At 48.4% G+C, this 26729-nt stretch overlaps 1 protein-coding gene across 5 annotated transcripts in view; it reads right to left on the reverse strand.

Annotated features, from left to right (window-relative positions):
- The window catches only part of LOC134958066 (activating transcription factor 7-interacting protein 1-like), a 190745-nt gene that overhangs the window by 42382 nt on the left and 121634 nt on the right, over nucleotides 1-26729 (reverse strand). For all 5 annotated transcript variants that reach the window (XM_063940419.1, XM_063940420.1, XM_063940416.1 and 2 more), the window contains one exon: nucleotides 9718-9803. In XM_063940419.1, the coding sequence (XP_063796489.1) occupies nucleotides 9718-9803 (86 nt within the window). The remainder of the gene's footprint in view (nucleotides 1-9717; nucleotides 9804-26729) is intronic.

Here is a 26729-nt window from a genome sequence, read left to right on the forward strand (position 1 = left end):
AAGTGCTTGGAGAACCAATGACAAATCCCACGTAGCCACTGGAGGGACAAAGGGAGGCTGAATACAGAGGACACCCTGCAGAAAGGTGCAAACATCCAGCAGTGGAGCAATTAGCGCTGGTACCATATGGACAGAGTAGAGACGTGCACTTTCAGAGAGTCGAGGCAGAGATCCAATCCAGCTTCAAGTAAGGCACGGATCAAAGATACCCGAAAAACCTTTAGGTGCATTTTGCAGCCCACCACCAGTGATAATAAATACTGGCGGAATCCGGCTTCGGCACTCTGAGCATTGTCTGGACCATCAAGTGAGAGAAACCTTTGGACCTTAAAAGGGATAACTCAAGAGCTATGCCATCAAAGACAGATGGGCGAGGTCCAGGTGTAGACAGGGACTCTGAGACAACAGGTCTGGTTCATAGTGGTAGTGGAAAGGGAGCGTCTATGGAGAGACTCTGGGGATCGGAGAACCAATGGCGTCTGGGCCAGGCTGGAGCAAACAGGAAGGTGTCTCCTTCTTGCTTGAACTTCCGAAAAACCTGAGGAAGAAGAGAGTCTGGAGGGTAGATGTACGGCAGATGGAAGGACCACTCTACAGCCAGGGAGTCCATGAAGGCTGCTTCAGGATCTCATGTCCTGGATCCAAACACAGGAACCTTGCAGTTGTGTCGTGAGGCCCTGAGGTCCACGTCTGGCTGGCCCCATTTGTCCACCAGTGCATGTTGTGACAGCTGAGGAAGTTTGCTTTCCAGTTGAGGACCCCCGCCAAGATAGCCGAGAGATGATGTTCTACCCATCAGAAACTGTGAGCAACTTCCTGCATTGCCAACTGACTGCGAGTGCCTTCCTGATGGTTAAAGTAGGCCACCACAGTGGCATTGTCAGACTGGACTTGGACCAGCTTCCCCTGAAGGATATCCCGTGCCAGCGTGAGTGCTCTGTAGACAGCCCGGTGTTCCAGGACATTGATTAGTAAATGGCTTTCTGTGGGAGTCCAACAACCCTGAAAGGAGTGTCGACAGGACACTGCCACCCAGCCACAGAGACTGGCATCCGCGATTAGGAATATCTAATCCAGGATCCAGAATAGGTGTCCCTTGTCCAAGTGGGACGTGTGGAGCCACCAAACTAGAGACAGACAAACTTCTGGAGAGAGGACCATCATCTGGGACCTGATCAGATGCAGTTGACAATTGCATCTGGAAAAGATAAGGTGTTGCAGGGGTCTGGAGTGGAACTGGGCGTACTCCACCATGTTGAAGGTGGACACCATCGACCCTGAGACCTGCATGGCTGAGTGGATTGACACTCGACGACTGAGAAGCAACTTGCGGACCCGTTGCTGTTGTACAGAAATTTTGTCTGCTGGCAAGGAAATCCGTTGTACCTGTAAATCCAGTAGAGTTCTCAGATGCACCATCCTTTGAGAAGGCAGAAAGGATGACTTTTTCCAACTGATGAGCCAGCCGTGCTTCTGTAGGAAGGTAATGGTTAGCTGAAGATGGCAGTGAAGGACTTCCGGTAAGTGTGTGCGAGAATCAACAGGTCATCCAAGTATGGGAGTATTCTGACTCCCTGACGACTCAGCTGTGCCGCCATAATAGCCATAGTTTTATTAAAGACACTTGGAGCAGTTGAAAGACCAAAGGGCAAACCATAGGAACCGCTGATGACAGTGTGCTATACGTACATGTAGATAAGCATCCTGAATGTCCAGGGACACCATAAAGTCTCCAGGCCCCATAGCCAGGATACTAGAGTGGAGGCTTTCCATACAAAACCGGGGTACCCTGACAAACCTGTTGACGAATTTGAGATTGAGAATAGGCCAATGGGACCCATTGGGTTTCTGAACCAGCAACAGAGTCGAGTAGAAACCGGTTGTGCGTTGTAATGAAGGTACAGAAACTATGACCCCTGAATGCAGAAGGGACTGAAGGATCTCCTGAAGGGCCATAGCTTTGGTTGGGTCTGATGTAGGGACTGTGCAAAAGAATTGCTGAGGAGGACATCTTTGGAATGAGACAGCATACCCGTGAGACTACTTCTTGCACCCAGGCGTATGTGGTGGTCTGATGCCAGGAGTGTGCAAAGTGAAGAAGTTGGCCTCCCACCCTGGGATCCCACAGGAGGAGTCCCACCCTGCCAGGCTGAGGGCTTGTCCTCAGACTTGGTAGTTGGATGTCTTGTAGCCCAGGCCTGTTTGGTTCTGGGCTTGGAGTTCTTGGTGGAAATGGACTGTCTGGGAAAGGATTGGCCTTTAGCTTTGCCTTGCAGGCGAAAGGACCGAAAAGACTGAAAGGTAGATGTCTGGGTCCTCGTAGCCAAAGCTGAGGGTAGGAACGCAGTCTTGGCGGCCACCAGATTAGCCACGATTTTATCCAACTCTGTGCCAAAGAAAATATCTCCAGTGTAAGGCAGTAATTCCACAGACTTATCGGAATCCGTGTCCGCTTTCTATAAATGGAGCCAGAGGATGTGGTGAGCTACTACTGAGGTAGCAGACGCCTTGGAAGTCAGGAGGCTTATATCCAGAACCGCTTCCCCTAGATAAGATGCAGCTTCCTTGATAAGTTGTGCTTACTTTGGTTGAGGAGCAGATTCCTCCTCTTCTATTTGAAGAATAGAGTTAACTGCGCTCACCAGTACAGATACATCTAATGTAGACTGGCGCTCTTCCTCCCCTGAGGGGGACTCAGTGAAAGAAACGTGTACCTCCTCTGCATCACCACATAATTTGAAAGATGCTTAGATTGTAAGGAAGGCACAGCATGCTTAGTGGCTTTAGTGCGCAAGGACTATCACCCTGTAGCATCTGTTGAATGGAAGCATATGTAGTAACTAGACTTTGCACTGAGTTAGCTAACGTGTGCACCCAGGAAGGGTTCGGAGCTGTGACCGGCATGGCTGGGTGCAGTGGTATAGTAGGGTGCATCTGCAAGGGGGGTCCCATAGGGCAAGTGTGGTCAGCAATCAGTGTTAGGAGCTTGAAAAGGAAGCCCAGGGGGAATCCTGCACAGGACCTAAAGTGGGCAGGTTAGTTAGGAGGGATATAGCAAGAAGCACATAAACCATCCTGTACAATGTTCTGAGGAGGTAACACCACTGAACAAGACCTGCATGAGACCAACAGGGATGCAGCCCCCTCTTTATGACCCTTGCCTTTGCTAGACATAGCTGCAAGAGTGGTAAAGCACACAACATGACACTATGCAGTATGCAACAATAACAGTACTGAGACTAAATTCACAAACGCTAAGAGCAGTGAAGTATGAAAAGCCCTTAAACACCTGTTGTTAGGGTGGAAGGGGAGACACAAAGGGAAAGGTATAAGCTGACAGTAGAAGAAATCAGACAGCAGGGCTAGTACAAGTCGCAGACAATGCAGAAATACAATTTAAATGACTGCAATGGCCACTAAATCAACTACACAGACCGCAGTTGCTGGTAGTATATAGCACTGTATAACCTGGCTCCTAGGAGAGGTATACAGGGAGACTGGACCCAGCATTCCCAGAGACCTGTAGCTGCTTGCTGAAAATGGCTGCTGTGGGTCTCTGAGGGAGAGGAGGGTGGAGGAGGAGCAGCTCAGCAGCAGGCAGATTGCAGTAGGGGGGGTGGGGGGGGGGGGTGGAGGACAGGCTGCAGGCCTAGGGCTGACCTCCCCTATTCTGGCTTCACCCACTAGTACTCTGGCCTCACTAAAAGTGTACCTGCGCCTGTAAAATGCCCTGGTGGTCTTGTGGAGTCTCAGACGAACCAGGATCCATTCCAGCGTCTGCGGTCCATCTCCGGGAACCAAAGGGAGGACTGCTAACAAGACACGGGTTCCAGCTCGTCTTATCTCCCCCCCCCCCCCCCCCCCCGTGCCAGCTTTCAGTACAGTCTCTCTCATGGGAGCCGTGCTAGCAGAGATCCCATGTGCCCCGCTAGAAGTTCCAGGCCTGCGGCCGGAGATTCAGCACCGGCCCCAGCCTAGTGCTGCTGCTCTGTCACAGAAACTAGTAAATATAAGAATTTACTCACCGGTAATTCTATTTCTCGTAGTCCGTAGTGGATGCTGGGTACTCCGTAAGGACCATGGGGTATAGACGGGCTCCGCAGGAGACTGGGCACTCTTAAAAGAAAGATTAGGTACTATATCTGGTGTGCACTGGCTCCTCCCTTTATGCCCCTCCTCCAGACCTCAGTTAGGGAAACTGTGCCCGGAAGAGTTGACATTACTAGGAAAGGATTTGGAATCCAGGGTAAGACTCATACCAGCCACACCAATCACACCGTACAACTCGTGATAACTATACCCAGTTAACAGTATGAACAATAACTGAGCCTCTCTCAACAGATGGCTCATACAATAACCCTTTAGTTAAGCAATAACTATATACATGTATTGCAGAGAGTCCGCACTTGGGACGGGCTCCCAGCATCCACTACGGACTACGAGAAATAGAATTACCGGTGAGTAAATTCTTATTTTCTCCGACGTCCTAGTGGATGCTGGGTACTCCGTAAGGACCATGGGGATTATACCAAAGCTCCCAAACGGGCGGGAGAGTGCGGATGACTCTGCAGCACCGAATGAGCAAACTCAAGGTCCTCCTCTGCCAGGGTATCAAACTTGTAGAATTTTGCAAAAGTGTTTGAACCCGACCAAGTAGCAGCTCGGCAAAGTTGTAAAGCCGAGACCCCTCGGGCAGCCGCCCAAGAAGAGCCCACCTTCCTCGTGGAATGGGCTTTTACTGATTTAGGATGCGGCAGTCCAGCCGCAGAATGTGCAAGCTGAATCGTGCTACAGATCCAGCGAGCAATAGTCTGCTTTGAAGCAGGAGCACCCAGCTTGTTGGGTGCATGCAGGATAAATAGCGAGTCAGTTTTTCTGACTCTAGCCGTCCTGGAAACATAAAGTTTCAGGGCCCGGACTACGTCCAGCAACTTGGAATCCTCCAAGTCCCTAGTAGCCGCAGGCACCACAATAGGTTGGTTCAAATGAAACGATGATACCACCTTAGGGAGAAATTGGGGACGAGTCCTCCATTCTGCCCTTTCCATATGGAAGATCAGATATGGGCTTTTACATGACAAAGCCGCCAATTCTGACACACGCCTAGTCCAAGCTAAGGCCAAAAGCATGACCACTTTCCACGTGAGATATTTTAGCTCCACGGTCTTAAGTGGCTCAAACCAGTGGGATTTTAGGAATCCAACACACGTTAAGATCCCAAGGTGCAACTGGAGGCACAAAAGGGGCTGAATATGCAGCACCCCTGTAACAACGTCCGAACTTCAGGCAGTGAAGCCAGTTCTTTTTGAGAGAAAAAGGGATAGGGCCGAAATCTTGGCCTTTATGGATCCTAATTTTAGGCCCATAGTCACTCCTGACTGTAGGAAGTGCAGGAATCGACCCCCCTGGAATTCCTCTGTATGGCCTTCCCGGCCACACACCAAGCAACCTATTTTCGCCATATACAGTGAAAAAGTCTTGCTGTCACGTCTTTCCTAGCCTTTATCAGCGTAGGAATAACTGCATCCGGAATGCCCTTTTCCGCTAGGATCCGGCGTTCAACCGCCATGCCGTCCAACGCAGCCGCGGTAAGTCTTGGATCAGACAGGGTCCCTCCTTCTTGGCCAATCCGGAGCAAAGAATATTGTTCACACTCCTCCGTTTATTACAATTTTCAGCCCTTGGGTCTGAGAGGAAGAGGAGGGAATATATAGACCGACTGGAACACCCACGGTGTTACTAGTGCGACCACAGCTATCGCCTGAGAGTCCCTTGACCCAGCGTAAAACCTTTTTTATCTTTTTATTGAGGTGGGACGCCATGTAGTCCACCTGAGGCAGTTTCCATCAATTTGCAAAACTGCGTGAAGACTTCCTGATGAAGTCACCACTTTCCCGGGTGGAGGTCGTGTCCACTCCCGGAATGAACACTGCTGACAGTGCGCTTACTTGATTCTCCGCCCAGCGAAGAATTCTGGTGGCTTCTACCCTCGCCACCCTGCTCCTTGTGCCACCCTGGCGGTTTACATGAGCCCCTGCGGTCTGACTGGATAAGAACCGGTTGGTCGCGAAGCAGGAACTCCGCTTGACTTAGGGCGTTGTATATGGCCCTTAGTTCCAGGATATTGATGTGAAGGCAAGTCTGTTGGCTTGACCACAAACCTTGGAATTTTCTTCCCTGTGTAACTGCCCCCCACCCTCGGAGGCTTGCATCCGTGGTCACCAGGACCCAGTCCTGAATGCAGAATCTGCGGCCCTCGAGAAGGTGAGCACTCCGCAGCCACCACAGGAGAGACACCCTGGCCCTGGGGGATAGGGTGATTAACCGATGCATCTGAAGATGTGATCCGGACCACTTGTCCAGTAAGTTCCATTGTCCTTGCATGGAACCAGCCGAAGGGGATGGCCTCGTATGATGCCATCATCCTTCCCAGGACTCGAGTGCAGTGATGCACTGACACCTGTTTTGGTTTTCAATAGATTCCTGACCAGTGTCATGAGCTCCTGAGCTCTCTCTATCGGGAGATAAACCCTCTTCTGGTCTGTGTCTAGGATCATGCCTAGGCGAGGCAGATGAGCTGTAGGAACCAACTGCGACTTCAGAATATATAGAATCCAGTCGTGTTGCCGTTTCACTTCCAGAGAAGGTGATACGCTGTCCAGCAACTGCTCTCTTGATCTCGCTTTTATGAGGAGATCATCCAAGTATGTGATAATAGTAACACCTTGCTTCCGCAGGAGCACCATCATATCCGCCATTACCTTGGTGAAATTGGTAATGACAATCCCGTACCGCAATTCTGAGGTACGCCTGATGAGGTGGATAAATGGGGACACGAAGGTATGCATCCCTTATGTCCCGATTCATTTCAGGCTTGCAATGACCGCTCTTAGCGATTCCATCTTGAACCTGAACCTTTTCAGGTATATGTTCAGGATTTTAATTCAATATGGGTCTAACCGAACCGTCTGGTTTCGGGATTATAACATGGTCGAATAATAACACCCTCTTGTTGAAGGAGGGGACCCTTGACCACCACCTGTTGAAGATACAATTTACGAATTGCAGTTAACACTGGCTCCCTCTCTTGGGGGGAAGCCCGCCGGGTCCTCGGTGAGGGGGCATCTTCTCACAGTCCAGCCTGTATCCCTGCGATACAATTTCTATTGCCCAGGGATCTAACAGGGAGTGAACCCACTTGTGGCTGAACTTACGAAGGCGTGTCCCCACGGGGCCTAGCTCCGCCTGTGGAGCCCCAGCGACATGCGGTGGATTTTTGTAGAGGCCGGGGAGGACTTCTGTTCCTGGGGACTAGCTGTGTTGTACAGCTTCTTTCCTCTGCCCCCGGCTCTGACAAGAAAGGACGCACCTCAGACTTTCTTGTTCTTTATTCGAAAAGCTGCATTTAATAATGTTGTGCTTTCCTAGGCTGTGCAGGAATATAAGGCAAAATATCAGAATTACCAGCTATAGCTGTGGAGACCAGGCCCGAGAACCTTTCTCCACACAATCCTCAGCCTTCCATATGCCTCTTAAATCGGCATCATCTGTCCAATGTATATTCTACAGGACACGTCAAGCAGAAATCGACATAGCTTTTGTCTCTAGGACCCAGTATACTCATGTCCCTTTGGGCATGCTTTATAATTATATATCTATCACTTAAAACAGCATCTTAAAATATTTATATGCATACTAGGGTCTCAATCTCTGCTGATAAGGTACCTGTCCACGCTGCCACAGCGCTATAAACCCATGCCGACACAATCGCCGGTCTGGGTAGTATACTAGAATGTGCACACTATCTGCAGGATCCCTGAGAATAGCTAGTGCAAACAGGACACCCAAGGGGAAGATTCTCAACACATCCTGGCCCTAGTGGGGAAAGGATACAGCCTGAGAATTCTCTTGTGGGAAGCTGCCGTCTCTTGTCTGGAGATTCCCGCTCTTTTTCCTCATGAGAGGAGGGAAATTTACCTCAGCATTCTTCCCCTTAACATGTGTACTCTCGTGTCAGGGACAGATGAGTCATCAGTGATATGCAAATCATCTTTTATTCCAATAATCATATATTGAATATCTTTTAGCCCTCTTGGCTGTAACTTTGCATTATCGTAGTCGACAGTGGAGTTAAACTCTGTGTCGATACTTTGTTATTTTGGATAGTGAGCATAGAGAGTCTCTGAAGGACTCTGTGACATAGGGACAGAACAGGGTAGATTTCCTTTCTGTTCCCTAACCTTTTGTGCAATAATTTTACCTCAGCACTTACACATATCCAAACAGGTGTCGGCGTTGTTGACGGAGACACCCTCCCACACACTTATCCGCTCTATCACCTCCTTAGAGGAGCCTTTTACCTCAGACATGTCGACACACGCGTACCGACACACCACACACACAGGGGATGCTCTATTTGAAGACAGTTCCCCCACCAGGCCCTTTGGAGAGACAGAGAGAGAGTATGCCAGCACACACCACAGCGCTATATAATACAGGGATGTACATTATACTGAGTGATTTTTCCCCTATAGCAGCTTATATACACAGTTTTGCACCTAAATTTATGTGCCCCCCCCCTCTCTTTTTTACCCTTTGTGTACCAGGATACTGCAGGGAAGAGCCTGGGGAGCTTCCTTCCAGCTGAGCTGTGAAGAGAAAATGGCGCCGGTGTGCTGAGGAAGAAGGCCCGGCCCCCTCAGCGGCGGGCTTCTGTCCTTTTATGTACTTTAATGGCGGGGGTTAATGCACATATACAGTTTATCAGACTGTATTATGTGCTTTTCGCCAAGTAAGGTAATCTAATTGCTGCCCAGGGCGCCGTCCCCCCTGCGCCCTGCACCCATCAGTGACCGGAGTGTGTGGTGTACTAAGGGAGCAATGGCGCACAGCTGCAGTGCTGTGCGCTACCTTAATGAAGACCGGAGTCTTCAGCCGCCGATTTTCAACTTCTCTTCGTTCTTCTGGCTCTGCAAGGGGGACGGCGGCGCGGCTCCGGAGCCGGACGACCGAGGACTGGGCCTGTGTTCGATCCCTCTGGAGCTAATGGTATCCAGTAGCCTTAGAAGCCCAAGCTAGCTGCAAGCAGGTAGGTTCGCTTCTCTCCCCTCAGTCCCACGTAGCAGTGAGTCTGTTGCCAGCAGATCTCACTGAAAATAAAAAACTTAACAAATACTTTCTTTTCTAGGAAGCTCAGGAGAGCCCCTACGGTGCATCCAGCTCTGGCCGGGCACAGATACTAACTGAGGTCTGGAGGAGGGGCATAGAGGGAGGAGCCAGTGCACACCAGATATAGTACCTAATCTTTCTTTTAAGAGTGCCCAGTCTCCTGCGGAGCCCGTCTATACCCCATGGTCCTTACGGAGTACCCAGCATCCACTAGGACGTCAGAGAAACAAATAAATAAATCTATTGAAGCTTGTGCTGCTGAAAAGCATCCCCGCTGTGAACCGGCTACTCCCGGAACCAAACTCATACTGAGGAGCCTGAGCATGGAGGCGGGTTTGGGGGGGGGGGGGGTGGACCGGAGCATCCTAGGATACCTGAAGCTTTAACTGTTTGGTGCCCAGTCCTTGACCACCACCTACAGCCCATTGTCTCCCTGTGGAGTCCTATGAAACCTGAAGAAAATATAAAAATTTTCAAACTATTCCGAATACTGGTCTTAAGAAACAACCGTCCTCATAAAACAATTTACAGTCACATGCAATGTCTTACCAGCAGGTGAGAACTGCACATTAGGTGTAGTAGTTCCTCCTACATTTCGTTTTGATTCTAACATTTGTCTCACAGTACCAGCAGCCCTGGGGAAGAGTGTAGGGTTATTACATTAGCAGGTATTGGTATATATAATATTAACAATATATATACAGTAAGGGTGTCGTGGACATCCACAAGTGGGAATAGACCTGGTGCGCTGGGATTCCCGCTGCCAGCGCACCATACATAAAAATCCACGCCACTCAACCATCTGTGATGACTGAGGTATGTGACTACACTATTTAAATAAAAGAAAATCATACATGCTCTGCACTCATATAAATACACTCCAAACTGTATTTGATTTAAATTCATGGAATTTTCATCCCAAAATATTGCAATAATATGTTACGCTGCCAAACTACGTTAAAGTATTCACTTCTGGCAAGTCCTTACACTGACTGCATCATTTCCAGAAGGTATCACACACATTTTAAACAGGTCTGCTAGCTTATTGGCTTAAGCCTAGTGTCAGAGCCTCACTATATTTTTTATATATATATATATATATATATATATATATATATACATACACACACACACACCAATTTTTTTTAATCCTTACTGAATAAGGTCCCAGGTCGAAAGATTTAGCGCAGGTTGTTGTCTCAGATTGGTTGGTTGTACCACTCACAGTAATGCTTGGCAATTGATCCTCAGTTTTGCTAGCTGCGTATAAGTCAGTCACAGTAGCCCCCCCCCCCCCATTCAATTTTAATATGGAATTCCACCCTTTCACCAACTTGAAAGGTAAGAAGATAGACAAAGGCTGCAGCACAAAATCAATGAAACAAGAAAAAGTAACCTGAAATATAGATCACTGACCCTAGTATAAGCTGAAAGGACTAGCTCGGTCAGAAAAAAAAATCACTCTTCAATCTATTACCATTTAGAAAACATATCGACTGGGAGGAAAGAAGCTGTACAGGTCTGCGTGACAGTCAGTTCTTACGGGCTTGCTCAGTGTAACAATCATCATAAGCTATGTTCACTGTTTAAAATTCCAACTCTTGTATTCAAGGGAAAATACTTATGTCGGGGCGGAGAGTTTAGACAGAAACATTGGGTTGATCAAAGAGAAGAGTAAGGTGGGCAGTATTAAGTATGATGGGGGTGGAGAGGGAGCGAGAAGGACAGTCAGTAAGAGTGACTCTAGGGAGCCACTAGTAAACCATGATAGGATACCATTAAAAAAACCAAAACGGACAAGGGAACCACTAAACTTAAATGTATGATTGCAAATGCAAGAAGCCTAGCAGGTAAATTATAGGTATTACGGAAACATGGTGGGACGACTCTCACGACTGGGTTGCAAACTTGGAGGGGTATTCTATTTTCAGAAGGGACAGGGCAAGCAAAAGAGGAGGAGGTGTATGTCTTTATGTTAAACCATCTCTTAAAGGAGGTTATTTATGAGGGGACTGGCAATAGTGTGGAGTCACTATGGGTTGAAATTTCTAGTGGAGGTATTGATGCAAAAAAAACTAGTCATAGGCACGTGCTACAAACAGCCAGATATTAGCATACATGAGGAAGAACAACTCTTGCAGCAAATCAAAAGGGCTGCGGGAATGGGGGACATCATAGTGATTGGGGATTTTCATTATCCTGATATAAATTGGAGTAACGATTCATGTGTTAAAGCTAGGGGCAACAGGTTCTTAAATATGTTAAAGGATCACTACTTGTCTCAATTAGTCGAGGACCCAACTAGGGGTAAAACTACTCTGGATCTAGTAATTACTAATAATGTGGACATTATATCAAACACTGAAGTTGGAGAGACTTTGGGTAACAGTGATCACTATATGATCACATTCGACATCAGTTTCAGGAAACATAACTATAACCAAAACATTTAACTTTAGGAAGGCTTCAGTATGCTGAGATGTGCACTAAACGACATTGAATGGGAAGTTTTGTTTCATAGCAAGAACACTTCGGAAATGTTGGATGCTTTAAAAGGGTTGCTAGATAGCAATATTCACAAATTTATTCCCATGGGCAGTAAAGGCAGGAGTACCAAACTCAAACCGATGTGGCTTAACAAGGTGGTCAAGGCAGAAATGGATAAAAAGAAGCGTGCTTTCAAAGCATTTAAATCTAATGGAAAGGAGGATTCATTCCAGCACTACAAGGAATGCAATAAAAGAAGCAAAAAAGCAGTAAGAGCAGCTAAAATTGAAAAAGAAAAGCAAATTGCTATAGAGTAAAACCAATCTTAAATTTTTTTTAAAAACGGGGCATTTTCGACACAAAAAAAAATATTTGACAATGCAATACAGTACTTTTCGACAAAAAAACTGCCGTTTCAGATTCGACTTTTTGCAATTCGACATTTACTCAAATTTGACATGTCTGCAATGGTAAAAATGTGGCTTTTCGACAAAAGTATATTCAATTGAAGAATGTCGATTCGACAACAGTGCATTTCGACAGTCATTTCGTCAATTTCAGTCCGCCTGATTTTGCTGGCAGAATCTAATAAAAATTTTAAAAAACATGTTTTTTTGTGTGTTTTTTTTATTGCTAATAGCATATCTATTTATATTAGAAGGGATTATGTACTTGGTTTGTCTATTAGGAGCCACAAGTATTATTTATATATTTTTTAAAATAATATATATTTTTTTTACTGACTAAAATAATATGGAGAGATCAGAGCATGTTTTTCAGTGGGAAGGGGTGGGAATGGTTTAAAAATCGTGAAAAAAAATGTGTGGGGTCCCCCCTCCTAAGCATAACCAGCCTCGGGCTCTTTGAACCGGTCCTGGTTGTAAAAATACGGGGGGGGGGGGAATGACAGGGGAGCCCCCGTATTTTCACAACCAGCACCGGGCTCTGCGTCCGGTCCTGGTGCAAAAAATACGGGGGACAAAAGATGTAGGGGTCCCCCGTATTTTTGACACCAGCACCAGGCTCCACTAGCTGGAGAGATAATGCCACAGCCGGAAGACACTTTTATACCGGTCCCTGCGGTCGTGGCATTAAATCCCCAACTAGTCACCCCTGGCCGGGGTACCCTGGAGGAGTGGGGACCCCTTAAATCAAGCGGTCCCCCCCTCCAGCCACCCAAGGGCCAGGGGTGAAGCCCGAGGCTGTCCGCACTATCCAAGGGCTGCAGATGGGGGGCTGATAGCCAAGTGACAAAAATAAAGAATATTGTTTTTTGTAGCAGAACTACAAGTCCCAGCAAGCCTCCCCCGCAAGCTGGTACTTGGAGAACCACAAGTACCAGCATGCGGGGGGGAAACGTGCCCGCTGGTACCTGTAGTTCTACTGAAAAAAAAATACCCAAATAATAAAATTTTACACTTACCGGTAAATCTATTTCTCGTAGTCCGTAGAGGATGCTGGGACTCCGTAAGGACCATGGGGAATAGACGGGCTCCGCAGGTGGCATGGGCACTTTAAGAAAGACTTTGGACTCTGGGTGTGCACTGGCTCCTCCCTCTATGCCCCTCCTCCAGACCCCAGTTAGAGAAACTGTGCCCAGAGGAGATGGACAGTAAGAGGAAAGGATTTTTGGGAATCCCAGGGCAAGATTCATACCAGCCACACCAATCACACCGTATAACTTGTGATAACTACCCAGTTAATATTATGAACAAACAACATAGTCTCGGTCTAAACCGATGAAACTATAACATAACCCTTATGTAAGCAAAAACTATATACAAGTCTTGCAGAAGAAGTCCGCACTTGGGACGGGCGCCCAGCATCCTCTACGGACTACGAGAAATAGATTTACCGGTAAGTGTAAAATCTTATTTTCTCAAACGTCCTAGAGGATGCTGGGACTCCTTAAGGACCATGGGGATTATACCAAAGCTCCCAAACGGGCGGGAGAGTGTGCGGATGACTCTGCAGCACCGATTGAGCAAACAGGAGGTCCTCCTCAGCCAGGGTATCAAATTTATAGAACTTTGCAAAGGTGTTTGACCCCGACCAAGTAGCTGCTCGGCACAACTGTAATGCTGAGACCCCTCGGGCAGCCGCCCAAGACGAGCTCACCTTCCTAGTGGAATGGGCCTTAACCGATTTAGGCAATGGCAATCCTGCCGTAGAATGCGCCTGCTGAATCGTGTTACAGATCCAGCGAGCAATAGTCTGCTTTGAAGCAGGCGCGCCAACTTTGTTGGCTGCATACAGAACAAACAGCGCTTCAGTTTTCCTAACCCTCGCTGTTCTGGCCACATAAATCTTCAAAGCCCTGACCACATCAAGGGACTCGGAATCCTCCAAGTCCCGTGTAGCCACAGGCACGACAATAGGTTGATTCATATGAAAAGAAGAGACCACTTTAGGCAGAAATTGAGGACAAGTCCTCAATTCTGCCCTATCCACGAGGAAAACCAGATAGGGGCTTTTATGTGACAAAGCCGCTAATTCCGAAACACGCCTCGCAGAAGCCAAGGCCAACAACATGACCACTTTCCAAGTGAGATATTTCAACTCCACTGTTGTGAGTGGTTCAAACCAAGGTGACTTGAGGAAACTTAATACCACATTAAGATCCCACGGCGCCACCGGAGGTACAAAAGGAGGCTGAATATGCAGCACCCCCTTCACGAATGTCTGTACTTCAGGAAGAAAAGCCAATTCCTTTTGAAAGAAAATGGATAAGGCCGAAATTTGGACCTTTATGGACCCTAATTTTAGGCCCAAAGTCACTCCTGTTTGCAGGAAGTGAAGCAGACGACCCAAATGGAACTCCTCCGTAGGAGCAGTTATGGCCACACACCAAGAAACATATTTTCGCCATATACGGTGATAATGTTTCAATGTCACGTCCTTCCTAGCCTTAATCAGGGTAGGAATGACCTCCTCCAGAATACCTTTTTTCGCTAGGATCCGGCGTTCAACCGCCACGTCGTCAAACGCAGCCGCGGTAAGTCCTGTCTTAGAGGAAGAGGCCACGGATCTTCTGTGAGCAACTCTTGCAGATCCGGATACCAAGTCCTTCGTGGCCAATCTGGAACAATGAGGATTGTTCTTACTCTTCTTAGTCTTATTATTCTCAACACCTTGGGTATGAGAGGTAGAGGAGGGAACACATAGACCGATCTGAACACCCAAGGTGTCACTAGAGCGTCCACCGCTACCGCCTGAGGGTCCCTTGACCTGGAGCAACACTGCTTTAGCTTTTTGTTGAGACGGGACGCCATCATGTCTATCTGAGGCAGTCCCCACCGACCCACGATCTGTGCGAAGACTTCTTGATGAAGTCCCCTCTCTCCCGGATGCAGGTCGTGCCTGCTGAGGAAGTCCGCTTCCCAGTTGTCCACCCCCTGGATGAATACAGCTGATAGGGCGCTTACATGGCCCTCCGCCCATTGAAGAATCCTGGTCGCTTCTGCCATGGCCGCTCTGCTCCTTGTGCCGCCTTGGCTTTTTACATGAGCCACTGCTGTGACATTGTCTGACTGAATCAGAACTGGTTTGTCCCGAAGCAATGCCTCCGCCTGGCGTAGGGCGTTGTATATGGCCCTCAACTCCAGGACGTTGATGTGGAGACAAGTCTCTAGATTTGACCAGAGACCTTGGAAATTTCTTCCCAGTGTGACTGCTCCCCAACCTCGGAGGCTTGCGTCCGTGGTCACCAGGATCCAGTCCTGAATTCCGAACCTGCGGCCTTCTAGGAGGCGAGTACTGTGCAGCCACCACAGGAGAGATACCCTGGCTCTGGGAGACAGGGTGATCCTTTGATGCATTTGTAAATGGGACCCGGACCATTTGTCCAGTAGATCCCATTGAAAGGTCCTCGCATAGAACCTTCCGAAGGGGATGGCCTCGTACGAAGCCACCATCTTCCCCAGGACACGCGTGCAGTGATGCACTGAAACCTTTTTTAGCTTTAATAGGTTCCTGACCAGGGCTATGAGCTCCTGAGCCTTTTCCATCGGAAGAAAAACCTTTTTCTGGTCTGTGTCTAGAATCAGACCCAGAAAGGTCAGGCGCGTTGTAGGGACTAGCTGGGACTTCGTTATATTGAGAATCCAGCCGTGCCCCTGCAACATCCTCACCGACAGCAACACGCTGTCCAGCAACTTCTCCCGAGATCTCGCCTTTATGAGGAGATCGTCCAAGTATGGGATAATTGTGACACCCTGCTTGCGCAGAAGCACCATCATTTCCGCCATTACCTTGGTGAAAAGTCTCGGGGCTGTGGAAAGCCCAAATGGCAACGTCTGAAATTGGTAATGACAGTCCTGTACTGCAAATCTCAGGAACGCCTGGTGAGGAGGGAAAATCGGAACATGAAGGTATGCATCCTTTATGTCCAGGGACACCATCCAACCCCCCCCCCCCCTCCAGGCTGGCGATGACCGCTCTGAGCGATTCCATCTTGAACTTGAACTTTTTCAAGTACAAGTTCAGGGATTTTAGATTCAAAATGGGTCTGACCGAACCGTCCGGTTTCGGGACCACAAACAGGGTTGAGTAATACCCCTTTCCTTGCTGGAGAAGAGGAACTTTGACTATTACCTGTTGAAGATACAATTTTTGAATTGCAGTCAACACTAACTCTCTGACGGGGAAGCTGGCAGAGCCGATTTGAAAAACCGGCGAGGAGGCACTTCTTCGAATTCCAGCCTGTATCCCTGAGAAACAATCTCTATAGCCCAGGGATCCACCTGTAAGTGAACCCAGACCTGGCTGAAAAATCGAAGACGTGCCCCCACTTGAGCTGACTCCCCCTGGGAAGCCCCAGCGTCATGCGGTGGACTTTGCAGATGTAGGGGAGGACTTCTGCTCCTGGGAACTAGCTGCATGCAGCTTTTTTCCATTACCTTTTCCTCTGGCAAGGAAGGACGATCCCCGTACCTTCTTGCTTTTATTGGAACGAAAGGACTGCATTTGATAATGAGGTGCCTTTTTAGTATGCTACGGGGGGACATAAGGTAAGAAATTCGATTTACCGGCCGTAGCAGTAGAGACAAGGTCCGAGAGGCCTTCTCCAAACAACTCCTCCCCCTTGTAAGGCAACGACTCCATATGCCGCTTTGAGTCGGCATTCCCCGTCCACTGTCGGGTCCACAGGAGTCGCCTAGCAGAAATAGACATAGCATTTATTCTGGAGCTTAGTAAACAAATGTCTCTTTGAGCATCCCTCATATATAAAGCAGCATCTTTGATATGCTCTAGGGTCATTAGAATGGTATCCTTATCTAGGGTGTCAAGTTCCGTAGATAAGGAATCTGTCCATGCTTCGACAGCACTACACACCCAGGCCGATGCCATCTAACGATAGTACCGGAATGTGTGTAAATGTGCTTCATGGTAACCTCCTGCTTACGATCAGCAGGATCCTTGAGGGAAGCTGTATCCTGAGAAGGCAGTGCCACCTTCTTGGATAAGCGTGTCAGCGCCTTGTCTACCTTCGGCGAAGATTCCCATCGTATCCTGTCCTTTTGTGGAAAGGGATACGCCACAAGAATCCTTTTGGGAACTTGTAGTCTCCTATCTGGAGATTCCCAAGCCTTTTCGCACAAGTCGCTTAGTTCAAATGAGGACGGAAAAGTGACCTCAGGCTTTTTCCCTTTATACATGTGTACCCTCGTGTCAGGGACAGGGGGTTCCTCAGTGATATGCAAAATCTCTTTAATGGCAATAATCATGTAACGAATACCTTTCGCCACCTTTGGCTGTAATTTTGCATCCTCATAGTCGACACTAGAGTCAGTATCTGTGTCGGTATCTGTCAGTGATCTGGGATATGGTGCGTTTTTGAGACCCCGAAGGTCCTGGTGCCACAGGGACAGGCATGGTCTGACTACCTGACTGATCCCTAGCTTCAGCCTTGTCTAATCGTTTTTATGCAGTAAATTTACATTTGCATTCAAGACATTCCACATATCCTCCCAGTCCGGTGTCGGCATTGCCGACGGCGACCTGACCATCATGCATTACCCCTCCTCCTTAGGTGAGCCTTCCTCGTCAAACATGTCGACACACACGTACCGACACTTCACACACACAGGGAATTTCTTTTCTGAAGACAGGTTCCCCCTGAGGCCCCTTTGGAGAGACAGAGCGAGAGTATGCCAGCACACACCCCAGCGCTATATAACCCTGGAGAAAAACACAGATTGTTTACCCAGTAGCGCTGCTTAATGTATAAACGCCAATAATGTGCCCCCCCTCTACTTTAAAACCCCCTTTCACCGTGTGTCAAGCAGGGTAGAGTCCGGGGAGCTTCCTCTCAGCGGTGCTGTGGAGAGAAAATGGCGCTGGTGAGTGCTGAGGGAGAAGCTCCGCCCCCTCGGCGGCGGGCTTCTGTCCCACTCAAACTTACTAAAAAATGGCGGGGGCTCTTTTATATACATGTACAGTGCCCACCTGTACATGTATATAGACTTTTGCCATAGGAGAGGTGTTTTATTGCTGCCCAGGGCGCCCCCCCTGCGCCCTGCACCCTTACAGTGATTGGAGTGTGTGAGGTGTATGGGAGCAATGACGCACAGCTGCGGTGCTGTGCGTTACCTTAGTGAAGCACCGAAGGCTTCTGCCGCCTGAGAAGTCTTCTGTCTTTGTTTCTTCTGGCTCTGTGAGGAGAACGGCGGCGCGGCTCTGGGGTGAACGCCCAGGACGAACCTATATTCACTCCCTCTGGAGCTAATGGTGTCCAGTAGCCGAGGAAGCAGAGCCTATCATTTAAGTAGGTCTGCTCCTCTCTCCTCAGTCCCTCGATGCAGGGAGCCTGTTGCCAGCAGTGCTCCCTGAAAAAGAGAAAAAATCCTAACAAAAATGCTTTCTAAGCAGGAAACTCTGGAGAGCTCCCTACAGTGCACCCATTCTCCTCTGATAACAGTCTAAAACTGGGGTCTGGAGGAGGGGCATAGAGGGAGGAGCCAGTGCACACCCAGAGTCCAAAGTCTTTCTTAAAGTGCCCATGCCTCCTGCAGAGCCCGTCTATTCCCCATGGTCCTTACGGAGTCCCAGCATCCTCTAGGACGTTAGAGAAAAAAACAGTACACGCACACCGTGATAGTAAAACTTTATTACATACATGCACGCCGACACACACATACTTACCTATGTTCACACGCCGACTCGGTCCACTTCTACAAGTAGAATCCACGGGGTACCTGAAAATAAAATTATACTCACCAAAATCCAGTGTAGATCTGTCCTCTTCTTTTTTGTAATCCACTTACTTGGCAAAAAAATAAAACGCAAAAGCCGGACCACGCACTGAAAGGGGTCCCATGTTTACACATGGGACCCCTTTCCCCGAATGCCGGGACCCCCCGTGACTCCTGTCACAGAGGGTCCCTTCAGCCAATTAGGGAGCGCCACGTCGTGGCACTCTCCTGATTGGCTGTGCGCGTCTGAGCTGTCAGACGGCGCATAGCACTATGCCGCTCCATTATCTTCAATGGTGGGAACTTTGCGGTTAGCGGTGAGGTGACCGCAAAGTTCCCACAATTGAAGATAATGGAGCGGCAGTGCTATGCGCTACTTGGAGAGTCGGCGTGTGAACATAGGTAAGTATGTGTGTGTCGGCGTGCATGTATGTAATAAAGTTTTACTATCACGGTGTGCGTGTACTGTTTTTATTTGGGTATTGTTTTTGCAGTAGAACTACAGGTACCAGCGGGCACGTTCCCCCCCACCACCGCATGCTGGTACTTGTGGTTCTCCAAGTACCAGCTTGCGGGGGAGGCTTGCTGGGACTTGTAGTTCTGCTACAAAAAACAATATTCTTTATTTTTGTCACTTGGCTATCAGCCCCCCATCCGCAGCCCTTGGATAGGGCCGACAGCCTCGGGCTTCACCCCTGGCCCTTGGGTGGCTGGAGGGGGGGACCCCTTGATTTAAGGGGTCCCCACTCCTCCAGGGTACCCTGGCCAGGGGTGACTAGTTAGTGATTTAATGCCACGGCCTCAGGGACCGATATAAAAGTGTCCCCCGGCTGTGGCATTATCTCTCTGACTAGTGGAGCCCGATGCTGGTGTTAAAAATACGGGGAACCCCTACGTTTTTTGTCCCCCGTATTTTTGGCACCAGGACCGGACGCAGAGCCTGGTGCTGGTTGTGAAAATACGGGGGATCCCCTGTAATTCCCCCCCCCCCCGTATTTCTACAACCAGGACCGGCTCAAAGAGCCCGAGGCTGGTTATGCTTAGGAGGGGGGACCCCACACATTTGTTTTCACGATTTTTTACACAGTTTTGTGACGTCCATGAAGTTGAATCCAGGACGCACACTATCGTCAATTGGTCCGGTTTTCGACAGTGGGACTGTCAAATCCGTATTTTATTGAATATGTCGAATTCGGGTCCCGGCAGGAGGGTGTCTGACAGTCGAATCGTGTCGAATTTAAAAACGGTCGAATTCCAGCCGGAATTCGACTGCAATTGCATATACCCCATAAACAGTGAAAAGTAAAAAAAAGGAGAACAAAGGTCCAATAAAAGATGAATTTGGAGTATTGATAAATGATGACGAATCAGTGTTCACCAGAGAAGAACTGACGGTGGGAGTAGTGCATAACAATAGTTACAGTAATGATTCGTGGTTAGATACCTGTTTAAGTGAAGAAGTAGTCCAGGAGAGATTAAGAAAAATTAAGATTAATAAGATTAATAAATCACCTGGCCCTGATGGACTTCACCCAAGGGTTCTTATGGAGCTTAGGACATAACTAGCAAGACCCCTATACTTGATTTTCAATAGTTCAATTAGATCAGGCATGGTACCAAAGAATTGGCGTACAGCTGAGGTAGTGCCATTATTTAAAAAGGGAAAATATTGGAAGGAATTTTAAGGGATAGCATGCAGGAGTATCTGCAGACCGCTAAGATTATTATCAAGAACCAGCATGAGTTTGTGAGGGACAGATCATGTCAAACTAATTTAGGGGGTCATTCCGACGTTCGCACAGCTGCGACTGGGTCACTACAACAACGCTGACTACGAAGAAACCGGTTGCAGCGGCGACTGCAAGAAGATTGACTGCAGGAAGGCGTTCCGGGGCGGCAACTTACCGTTTGGAGCCATTTTCGGGGAGTGGTAAGGAAAACGCAGGCGTGTCCAAGCGAACGGAGGGCGGATGTCTGACGTCAAAGCCGTGCCCATCATCGCTGGATCCGTCGCACAGGGTAAGTATGTCCAGGGCTGGTCTTGTTTTGCAGGAAACTGTTTTAGCATAGCAGGGCTGCACAAGCATTTGCAGCCCTGCTATGCTAAAATACACTCCCCAATAGGCGGAGATTAGTTGATCGCACCAGCAGCAAAAAGTTGCTTGGTGCGATCAACTCGAAATGAGAGCTATAGTTAGCTTTTATGAGGAGGTGAGCGACAATCTTGACCAGGGAAAAGCAGTGGATGTGGTCTACTTTTAGATTTTGCAAAAGCCTTCGATACAGTGCCTCACAGGAGACTGATCATCAAATGAAAGGACCTTGGCCTAGGAAAAACTGTTTGTACATGGATAAGCAACTGGCTGGATAACAGGGTACAGCGAGTAGTGGTCAACGGGAAGTCCTCAAGCTGGACACCAGTAGTCAGTGGAATACCACAAGGGTCCATACTTGGGCTACTACATATTGACCTAGAAAATAGGATTTTGGTACTTACCAGGTAAATCCTTTTCTTTGAATCCATAGGGGGCACTGGAGTACTCTTGGGATATGGACGGCTTCCGCAGGAAACAGGGCACTGAATATTTAAATTTAGAACTCTCCACCCCTCCATATCCCCGAGTACCTCAGTGTTTTTTACTGAGCCGAACAGGAACTATAGAGAGGTTGACAATGGAGAATAACATATAACATAACGGACAACAACAAAGCTGACACATAACGTTACTGACAACTAAACAGTTGACACCATAACCGATAGAACCTTATAATTTGAACCAGTCGGTGAAAATGTGTTACCATAAGATCCCCTGAGCTTAATACAAACCAGGTAAAACTGCTTTGGGTGGGCGTCCAGTGCCCCCTATGGATTCAAAGAAAAGGATTTACCTGGTAAGTACCAAAATCCTATTTTCTTTTTCATCCACTAGGGGTCACTGGAGTACTCTTGGGACGTACCAAAGCTTCCTCCGTGGGCGGGAGAGCTGTTTGACACCTGTAACACTAGGCGGCCAAAGCTAGATGCTGATGCCGCAAAACATATCAAACTTGTAAAAGCGCACAAACGTGTGCACTGAAGACCATGTAGCCGCACGGCAAAGCTGCGTCATAGAAGCTCCACGACCAGCTGCCCATGAAGTTCCCACAGAACGTGTGGGATGAGCTGTTACTGATGTAGGCGGCTGTAACCTAGCATTAAGGTAAGCCTGACGTATAGTCAGTTTTATCCATCTGGATAAGGTCTGCTGAGAAGCTGGCCAACCCAAATTGGCAGCATCATAGAGAACAAACAACGTATCCGTATTACGAACTGTAGACGTTCGGGATACATAAACGCGTAATGCGCGTACCACATTCAGAGTTCCAGAATGTGCTGTTAACACAGGAACTACTATTGGTTGATTGATGTGAAAAGATGACACTACCTTTGGTAAGAAAGCGGGATTCGTCTGAAGTTCCGCTCTGTCATCAGGAAACACCAAATACGGTGGCTTGCATGACAAGGCACCCAAATCTGAAACACGCCTTGCCGAAGCTAAGGCTAGAAGAAAAATTGTTTTCCAAGTGAGAAACTTTATATCCACTTGCTGTAAGGGTTCAAAATATGAAGACTGTAAGAAATCTAAAACCAGATTCAAGTCCCATGGCGCTGTAGGTGGAATGAATGGAGGCTGTACTCTGAGGACACCTTGTAGAAAAGTGTGTACCGACGGCAATAGAGCCAATCGTCTTTGAAAATAAATTGACAACGCAGATACCTGCACCTTTAGTGTAGATAAACGCAGTCCTCCATCTAACCCCGTCTGTAGAAATAACAAAAGACGGGATAACTTGAAAGATGATGTCGGAAACTTCCGAGCTTCACACCAACCTATATAGGCACGCCAAATTCTGTAATAATGAGCTGCCGTAACCGGCTTCCTAGCTCGTAACATTGTTGGTATAACCGATACTGGAATGCCCTCTCTTCTTAAGAGGGCGGTCTCAACAGCCACCCCGTCAAACGCAGCCTCGCTAAATCGGGGTAAAAGAGCGGACCCTGTTGAACCAGTTCTGGACGTAGTAGGAGCGGCCAAGGATCTTATGCGAGTAGTCCGCGGAGATCCGAGAACCAAGCTCTCCGAGACCAATGAGGCACCACTAGTATGACTGTGACGGACTCTCTTTTGATCCGTTTTAGCAACCGAGAGAGCAGCGGAAACGGTGGAAACAGATACACGAGGCTGTACGGCCACGCGATTGTGAGAGCATCCACCGCCACTGCCTTTGGATCTCTCGTTCTGGACACATACTGGGGCATTTGGTAATTGTGGCGAGGTGCCATCAGATCCACCTGAGGGTAACCCCACCTGTGGACCAACATGGGAAACACCTCTGGATTTAATGCCCAGTCTCCTGGATGAAAATCCCGACGGCTGAGATAATCCGCCTCGCAGTTGTCCACTCCCGGAATGAACCCTGCCGACAATATCACCTTGTGGTATTCTGGCCAATTGAGGATTCGAGCTACTTCCCGCATTGCCATGCAGCTTCTCGTTCCTCCCTGGTTGTTGATGTATGAGACTGCCGTCGCGTTGTCTGACTGCACTTGGACAGTCTGAGAGCAAAGCATGTAGTGCATTGTAAATTGCGCGGAGTTCCAGGACATTTATAGACAGCAATCTGTCGTGATCCGCCTAGAGACCCTGTCGCTGACAATTTTAAACTACAACTCCCCAACTTCTGAGACTCTCGCCCAGAGTAGAGACACCCTCGCCCTTGGCGACAACCTCACCCTGTGGGGAATCTGCAGATGCGAGGGCGACCACTGTGCGAGCACATGCTGTTGAAATGGACGCGAGTGAAAACCTCCGAACTGAAGCGCTTCGAAAGCCACCACCATTGTCCCTAATAAGCGAATACACAAATGTACCGAGAGTGTGCGTGGCTTGAGCACTAATTGTACCAGATGGCGAATAATCTGTACTTTCTGGTGTAGTAAGTAAATTCTTTGATTTACCGTATCTCGAATCATACCTAGGAATTGAAGTCGTTGAGACGGAATTAGATGCGATTTCTTGAAGTTGACACTGCAACCGTGGTGTATGTTAGCAGCGCAAGTTGGAGGAGCATCTGTTGGGACGGAGCTCTTATGAGCAGATCGTCTAAGTACGGAACGATTGTCACTGCCAGGGATCTGAGATGAGCTATCATCACAAACATCACTTTGGTGAATACCCGAGGCGCTGACGAGAGGCCAAACGGTAGAGCCTGAAACTGTTAATGGTTGTGGCATATTGCAAAACGCAAGAACCTCTGATGAGGTGACCAAATCGGAATGTGTAAGTACGCATCCTGGAGATCAAGTGCAATCTTGCAATTTTGTGGCTGCAAATCTGCAAATACTGACCGCAGAAATTCCATTTTCAATCTGTAGTAAGTGACTTACTGATTGAGACTGTGACGGAGCCCTCCGGCTTCGGTACCACAAACAGACGGGAATAATAACCCTGACCTTGTTGGTGTACTAGGCCTGGAATTAAAAACTGCTGAATCCAGCAGAGACTGAATGGCAATCTGCCAAAACGCCTTCTTGTCGTCCGACAGAGGCAGTCCTGTCTTGAAAAAGCGCAGTGGCGGGAGACAGCTTTCTTGTAACACTAAATTGCGGATACATCCATCAGTGGATGTCTGGAATCCCGGCAAATGTAACGTCTAAAGGCGCGCTCCCACAATTGGAAATCCGAGATGGCCTGGGAGCCCGTCAAGCCACTGACTTGTTGGTGACTTTAGCGCCCTGGCGTTACAAGGCGTGACTGTTTCTGTACCACAGCCTTGCAAAGACTGAAGTCTAAAGGATTTAAACGCCGGACCAGAGTATTTCCGTCTTGGTACCGGAGGAGGCAATGGCAGGAAACTAGACTTTCCTCCCCACCGCCTTGGCCTGAGAAATGCATTTGTCAAATTTAGGACCAAACAACTTCTGGCCACTGTATTCTTTTGACCTCTGACTCCGCTTGCCAAGAACGCAGCCAGAGTCCTTGTCGTGCTCTAACTAGTGACGATGAAAAGCGAGAAGCGAGCTAACAGCCGGCAGCAGAAGCTGTACATAGATACTCAGCAGCTTCTCAGATTTGATTAACGATAAGTATAACGTGATCGTCATTGTTTCCATACATAGAGCGCCTTAGTGACACAAATGTATCTTGGGTCTTTATAAGGTTTGACACAGACGAATTCACCAATGGCGGATTCTCCAATGTAGATGTCACTGTGTGGAAACGGGTAAATAGACTTAAATCTGTGAGGTATAGAACGGGTTATTCGCTTATTTTGTGTTTCTACTAACATCTTATTAAGATATCCTAAATAAGAAGCCCATTGGAGATCTCTGTCGTTTAGTAAATACGACTGATTATATGTTAGAGGCTCCTTAGTCTCTGTAAACTCCAGAGACTGACGCCCTGGTCATTATCAATGTCTGGTTGTCAAAAACCGCACTATCTGACTGCTGGTCTAATGTGCCCTCATCACCCTTATTTAGCGCCGTGAGGTTTGGCATAGAATTGTCAGACTGCAACATAGCAGAAATGGTTAAATTATAAGACCAATTAAATTAACACCCTGTTACCCAAAGTGAAGTTGGACCTTTGCAAAGGCTGAGACTCCTCCGTTAGAGCTGGCGGTGTCACCCGAGACTCCGATCTTGCCGCTCCTGTCGAGCGGCGGCCAATTTTAATTGCCAACCCAGCCATTACATTTGCTTAACATAGGATCTGGGAATGAACCGGCTTCCGGAGTGGAAACCTACAAAACATACTGAAGATGTGGTAAATTTATGTACAGACATTGCAGTAAAACTTCTTTTTAGTCTTTGCTGGTGCCTTACTCATTATGCAGACAGACAACACAATAGACAAAGACAGACACTTGCACGACTCAGTAAAATTATTACTTAAGGTGTGTAATATATATATATATATATATATATATATATGGCCGAAGTGCAGTTCACATGGCCAGCCTATGTGAAACCTGAACCAAAATTCCCACTAACACCCCTGCGCCTCCGGTGGAGTAGAGATGAAGGGCAGGAACGTTCTGGAATTACAAACAGGAAGAAACAGGAAGCATGGTTAAAATGGCCCCCATGCCATGCTTACACTGATAATCACAGGACAGGTTACAATACATGCCTCCTGACTGCAGTTTAATATAGGCTCAATAGACTATTAATACAACCTATGGTGCATATGGCAGCCTGTCATACAGGCTATTCTTCCCATTAAGATTTTCTCCCTTGCAGCAGCGCTGTAATCAGACTTGTCCCCCCCCCCCCCCTTCCCCCTGTGCTCCCTGTAGCGATGTGTCTCAGCGGGGAGCGTTTCCGGGAAGCTGACTCATTGCAGGGAGGCGGGGAACACTTATCCGAGGGAACATTATGCAGACAGCGGAGTTCGGCTGGCCGGAGCGGCGCGTAGCGGCTTCCGGCGTCGCTAGCCGAGCTGCGGCGGTTCTCCCCCTCTTAGTGCTGGTACTTTCAAGGACGTTCAGAGCTGACGGATCGGCGCGGCCGGAGCGGCTGGGGCGGCCGGACGGAGCCGCTGGGGCGGCCGGATGGAGTGGCTGGGGCGGGCGGGCTGTATGAGCAGCGGGTGCGGGCGGCATTATAACACGGACCCCACACAGCGGAGCGGCAGCCTGCGCTGACCGCCCCGTTCCCCCCCAGCATACCTTGTCTCCTGTAGGGAGGGCTGCGACGGGGCTTCTTCCTGTAAGCTCCGTCCAGCTCTTGCAGCAGTTCATGGCTGCGACGGGGCTTCTTTCTGTAAGCTCCGTCCAGCTCTTGCAGCAGCAGTGAGCTGTGTGTGGCTGTGAGGGTGCTCTTTGTGAGGACCGACA

This window comes from Pseudophryne corroboree, chromosome 9 (genome assembly GCF_028390025.1).
Source record: "Pseudophryne corroboree isolate aPseCor3 chromosome 9, aPseCor3.hap2, whole genome shotgun sequence".
Lineage (NCBI taxonomy): Eukaryota > Metazoa > Chordata > Amphibia > Anura > Myobatrachidae > Pseudophryne > Pseudophryne corroboree.